The following is a 6,182-nucleotide window of genomic DNA, read 5'->3' on the forward strand; positions in this document are numbered from 1 at the left end:
TAAAGTCTTTGGTCTTCCTGATCTTAGACTGGAAAGATATTTTGTACCTGCATTTCCAGCATAGTTAACTTAACTCAACTTAACTTTCCATTTTCCATGAGAATAGTTGTGGATGGTACATTTGGTACAGTCCTCAGTATTGGCCCCCCCCTCTGCTTGGGGTACCAAGCTCACAGATTTGATACTAAAAGGTGGGGCAAGTAACACTGCAGTCTTTTAATTGGTCAGTAGAGAATCAACACTCTGTTCATACTGTGACAAGTTTTTCATACATTAGTCAACTATATCTATAAAATTAAAAGATGTTTTGCAGCCTCTAGTAGCTGCTGTAGACTGTGAAGAATATTTTTGTAATTAATTGAGGCATCTTGTTATAGTGGCATCTTCTTGTAATATTACTCAATGTTTGAGATGATGGCCTGAATCCATCAACACATCTTAAATATCAATATGACATCTTTGACCACAAAAAGTTTATATTGATTGTGACCACTTTATGTGAACTGCATATATTCTAATCCTCACTATGAGAAGTAAAAAAAAAAAAACAATTGGTGGAGCATCATTCCCGATGCGCTCCAGCAGCAATAAACGCCTGCTTTTTCCTGATAGGGAGTCAAAGCACAAACCCCCATTTTTAAGAGAGACTCCTCCAACCTGCTCTTTGTTGTTCTGAAAAAGTTGTGGTGCAGACCTGCTCTGTGGATGAAAAAACAAGGTTGCAACCTGAAGACCGGGCTACCAACAGGCATCCCATGTACAAAGACTTTGTCCTTGCCGCAGCAGCAGTTGGTTCGATTCCAACCTCGACCCCTTTGCTACATGTCATCTTCTCTCTCTCCGTCTTTCATGTTGTCCAATCAAATAAAGGCAAAAAGCATAACAAAAAATAATGTAGCAGAGAAGATGTTAACAAAAGAAAAAGAATGTCACCAGTGAAGTTTCACATCAGTTTATGAATTATTTATTTATGTATTTTGGCCTACTTAATAATTTATTAAACAATTAATTTATTTATTGAAATGTGAAAAGGCTAATAAAGGCAGTAGTACAGCCTACAGATCAAAAAAAGTGATACAACTACAGATGAACAACATAAAATGGGAGCTTTATTTTTCTGCATGGTTACGAAATTTTCCGACAGTTTCTTATTCCGCCGCAGAAAGGGAGGTTTTATCCCGAAGCTTGCTATAGTGTTTATACCTTACACCCTAATGGAGCGTGCTTAATTAGCTGAAGGTGATCCCAAATGGAGTTACATTCAGAGATGGGAGTGGTAGTGGATAGTGTCCCTTTTTTTTGAGAGGCCCAGTGTGTTGCATTCTTTCTGTCTATTGATTTTGATATAACACTGGTAAAGGTGACAAACATCACCAGTGACCAACAGCAGTCTTATTCTGTCCTTACATTTGTGTCACCACAGATATTCTTATAGTACAGCATGATCTGTCATTTATTTCTTGTTAGCATAATTTAAATGAACGTATATGGCTTAAGCATGTTTAAGCTAAATTTGGAGTGGTAATAAAGCAAAATGCCCTGATACAATGTTTTAACTTTGTTCATTGCCTAAAAAATCATAACATTGGGAACAAAAAGTGTTTGTATTACTGGAAAGTGATGCAGTAGATGCTGTTAGTGCTGATCCTCCAAATGCAATCAAACGCTGCATCAATACACTTTGTTCACAGGGAGGCAGTGTTGTGTTTTTATTGATTTAATTCACACTCAGAGAAGTGAAGAGGGTCAGAGAACATGGTGAAAGAGAGCAACAGTTTATTACCCTTGCATTGCATGTACTTAATTTGAATTTGACAAGGAGAAATTAGTAAAAAGTTACAGAAAATTATCAGAAGAAAGGAAAGTAAAAAACCCCAAAACAAACTGAAGAAAATAACCACAGAAATTACTAAATTTTATATATATATATATATATTATATATATATATATCAACATAATTGTAAATACATGATTATAAGAATTACAGTTTTTCTGGGCATTTTCCCCCTACTGTTTTAATATCTAATTATTCCCCCCAGCTAATTTTGTTTTTTTTTGCAATATGCAGAATGTTTCTTGCTGTGTTGCTCATCACTTTTCTGCCCCCATGGTTTTAAAAGAATCAGTCCAAATTTTCTCAGGTTTCAAAGACTGAAATGCTTGTGAAAAGCATCTGAATAGATGACAACAAAAACTGATGCTGATACTTAGAGAAAAATGACATTTTAGGCAAGTGCCTCAATAGGCTTTAGGAAAGTGGCTTCCTCATGAAGATGCTAGTGTAACATTGGATGTTTTAAAGTTGCAAAACCTTTGAAATGGGTCTCCATTGCATTGGTAATTATGTGTGTAAATGTATATATACATGCATAAATAATGTACATGGTTTTCTGATGCAGTTTCTAACATGTAAGAATCCATTTTATTTCCCAAATCTGTCCTCCTTATGAGACAGTATTAGCATGGCTTGATATATCTCTGCAGCAACCACCTGTTCTGTCTGATTTACACCACTCAGTATTTTGAATTCTTTCTGTCTTTCATGTGTAATTTTGAGGTACGGATTACAAACATCACTAACAACCAACAGGAGGCTTCTTCGGTTGATGCGTTTAAGATAAATAGATGGTATAAGATAGATTTTTTTTACAGTACGGTGCAATTTATTATTTATTTTTAGCATCATTTTGGATAGTTAAAGCATTCTTTAGCTGAATTTGGAGTGGAAATAAAACAAGCCTTGTTTCATGCCTAAATATTCTCAAAATTGCAAGCAAAATGTGCTTCTGTAATAGGAAAGTGACAACAGATGCTGTTAGTGTTCATCCTCAACATTGACTTCCATCTGATATTGCTACTAACGCAATTATAGGAACTGTTAAACAGGCAGAGTATTAACTGTTTAGAGCTCATAAATAAGAAAAGAGTTTGAACTTTGACTCTAGAATGAAACTCTTTGCTGCATCAGTGCACTTTGTTCACAAGGAGGCAGTGTTGTCTTTTTGCTGATTTAATTTACGCTCAAACAAGGGAAGTGTACAGAAAAACTGAAAAAGCAAGTTTCAAAAGTTTATTGTTTCAAAAGTTGGTACACAACAAACTAAGAGGATCCTGTGTTCACATTTCATCAAACACAAAAGAAAATGCACAAAGCAGTGATGTATTAAATGTATATCATGTATTTAACAGCAGGGTGACATAGAATGTCAAATATCAGCAGAAATTACATTTATATAACAACATTGAGTCTGCACTTAAATGTCTGAATGTAAGCCATAATTAATTTGTCAACAAATATTGTCTATTAAAAATCTAGCCTTGAAAAAACCTGCATGTGCGCCAACAAAAATGTTATTTTATCATTTGGAAACATCAAAGTAAAGCTCATTTTTATTAAATCTGTGTAAAGCAAATAAGTCCAGAATTTAGTTGGACAATGAAACTGCTATGGAATCAGTTGCATCCAAGCTATTAGCTCTTCAATGTTATACAAAGAGGAAATTCAAATGCTGTTATTTGATCAGTTAACTGTTACATCTATCAGCGCTTTTTTTCATGCATTTGTCATGGTCAAATCGATCCAGCTTTTCTTGTCAGGAATCTTAGCATAACAATGTATTTGCGGGCCACCTGATTTCGGTTTGAAGATGTTGGACACCACCCCGTATGCCTTTCCATCTTCACAGACCAGTGGACCACCAGAGTCTCCCTGGAAATACATGCATAGCGTGCAGTGAGTACTTCAACTGACAATTATTATGGTTCACCAGCGTTTTTGTCCATGTTGTGTTACAAAAATACATACGCTATTGGGTCCAATCCTTCCCTCAGAGCAGTACAGGTTGTCCTCAGCACACTCCTTTTTGTCAATTAGTGTGACATCGACTTCCATAAGTTTTAAAGACATATAAGTCTCCTTCTCGTCTGTCACTCCCCAGCCGGAGACCATGCATGACTTTGGCAGAGAGCCATCACCTTGGCCGGCGAGAGCAATGGGGGCAACATTGTTGAACTTTGCCTTGGAGGTCAACTTGAGGAACAGAGAGGAATAAAAATACACATATAAAGATGGAATATCAATTCCACTTTTAAATTTCACAATTAGCTATTGTTATGTAATATGCATGCATGTAATATTTCAAGCCTTTTTTTATGAATGCATTCAATAACGTCTTTAAAAATAACATCAAGAGAAACAAAACATTGGAAATTACCAAAAGAAAAGGCTCAGCCATTTTTCTCTGTCAACTGCAAGACTTCTCTTACCTTAAGAAGCATTATGTCATTCTTAAAATTAGTTGCATTGAAATCTTTGCGTGGGAATGATTGGGCCACAGATATATTCTGGACTTCATCACTATTACGCATATTGTGAACTCCTAGAAGGACGTTGTATGACCTGAAATGACAAAATTAAATAAAAAACAAAAAAAGATCTAAGAATAAAAGGATTTTTTCTTCCTTGAGGGCATTGCATTCACTAAAAGGAATATCAAGTAAGTTAAAGGTCACAATTTTTGAAGCCATCATGAAACATATTAGATATCATAAATAGATATAATTTATCAGTTTATTGTATGTATTTTAAGTCTTAAGGTGTGAGACTAAAAACTTTTATCAAGAATAAAAGCCCCAGAATTCCATGCACCATCCTCTATCTGTAGGTAAACACAAAGTGTATTAACTGACAGGCCTTGGCAGTGGGCTGCAGTCATCACGAAATCCTCATTCAGAATGAAGCCACCGCAGAGTTTTTTTGTGCCATCCTGCATGTGCCGCTCCACTAGAGCCATGTATGGCCTGCTGTGTGGCACAGCTTCATGGCCGCCAATTATTTTCCCTGTATGAACTGGGGGAAAAGTATATATGAACTCACAAAACGTAATATATGTGCCTAAAGAAATTGATCAGAATAAACAGACCCATCTTCATACATATGTTCAACAGTGTGGAATGTACTTCCTCACGTGTTGTAGTCTCCAGTGCATCTTTAACAACCTGGATGAAAAAGTATACAGCTGTAAAAATGCTTCTTAACTTACCTTGACCACCAAGAGTCAGCGCCAGTATCAGTATTACCAGTTCACAGTGGAAAAACATGGTGAAATAACAGTCCAGCTGAGCTACTGAAAAGCAATGGCTCACATCACTGACAACTTTAGCCTTTCAATGCTTCCTGTCTTAGGAAGAGGAGGAAGTGTTTGTGTGTTTTGCATATGCAAACTATGTGTCTTTGAATTACATTCACGAGGAGGACGTCTCTGTCATCTCCAGTGCATGACAACTGTACGAGTCTAAATTCTTCAGACAGTTTAGTATTGTATATTGCATATTTAGTATTGTGTGTGTATGTGTGTTTTTAACACAAGTAACTTTAGATTTCAGCTGGGATTAAAATGCTAAGAATGTGCAGACAACAACACCGACTGACACATTTTTTTGAATTAAGATCAAAGTTACTAGATAAGTAATGCTTTAATTAAAGACTGTTTGTTTCATAAATATCAACCTTATATTTATATTTTCATTATTTTACATCACATGACCCCTGCCTCCATATATTGATAAAAATATCAATAAATTTAACTGCAGATAAGATAAACTATTCCTCCCAAGGGAAACTGCCGTGCAGCAGTTTCAGTACAAAGTTAGAGGCGTGCTGATACATAAGTATGCAACATATACAGGGACTAAAATCAAAAGCATAGTGAATATAAAATAAAGTAAAACTAGGAAACAGCAAAGTACCACATATAAGAACTAGCTAACAGTATGGTGCATAAATAAAAACAGTGAGGTGCCAATTGTAAGGTACAAACAGGTGCAAATCAATAAGTGCAATATATACAATGGCACTAACAGGTTACCAGTATAAATTATATAGTATGGTTGTATACCAAATACTGATTGTATACAAATTTGTAATGCTATGACAGGCACAGCTAATAATCATTTGTAAACATCATCATAATCATATAAAAACATAACAATGCACAATATTGGAGTTTTTGACGATTTCTGACTACTTTGGCTGATAACTGATACTAATATCGATATATTCACCTTTTTCCCCACTTACAGTAATTTTAGTGGTCATTAGTGTCTCTTCTATAGTGGAATTAACATCATATCACGCCCATATTACATTTTTATCATGATTGAGATATAAAATGCAGTGCTT

The 6,182-nt window shown here is 35.4% G+C and overlaps 1 protein-coding gene across 1 annotated transcript; it reads right to left on the reverse strand.

Moving 5' to 3' along the window:
* Window positions 1–3,056: 3,056 nt before the first annotated feature.
* LOC121941393 (granzyme B(G,H)-like) lies at window positions 3,057–5,171 on the reverse strand. Its single transcript, XM_042484183.1, has 5 exons — window positions 5,044–5,171; window positions 4,691–4,850; window positions 4,268–4,400; window positions 3,807–4,031; window positions 3,057–3,710 (listed from the first exon to the last, which is right to left on the reverse strand). The coding sequence occupies exons 1-5, from the start codon at window positions 5,099–5,101 to the stop codon at window positions 3,555–3,557; spliced, it is 732 nt and encodes a 243-aa protein (XP_042340117.1). The 5' UTR covers window positions 5,102–5,171; the 3' UTR covers window positions 3,057–3,554.
* Window positions 5,172–6,182: the final 1,011 nt, after the last annotated feature.

The sequence above is a fragment of the Plectropomus leopardus genome, chromosome 3 (genome assembly GCF_008729295.1).
Source record: "Plectropomus leopardus isolate mb chromosome 3, YSFRI_Pleo_2.0, whole genome shotgun sequence".
Classification (NCBI taxonomy): Eukaryota; Metazoa; Chordata; class Actinopteri; order Perciformes; family Serranidae; genus Plectropomus; species Plectropomus leopardus.

Bases quoted from the DNA above. Each gene is read 5' to 3' on its own strand.
- LOC121941393 (XM_042484183.1), bottom strand. From the start codon at position 5,101: ATGTTTTTCCACTGTGAACTGGTAATACTGATACTGGCGCTGACTCTT. The intron at 4,851-5,043 runs GTAAGTTAAGAA...CTTTTCCCCCAG, and splicing joins GCTGACTCTTGGTGGTCAAG to TTCATACAGGGAAAATAATT. The intron at 3,711-3,806 runs GTATGTATTTTT...ATGTATTTCCAG, and splicing joins GAAGGATTGGACCCAATAGC to GGAGACTCTGGTGGTCCACT.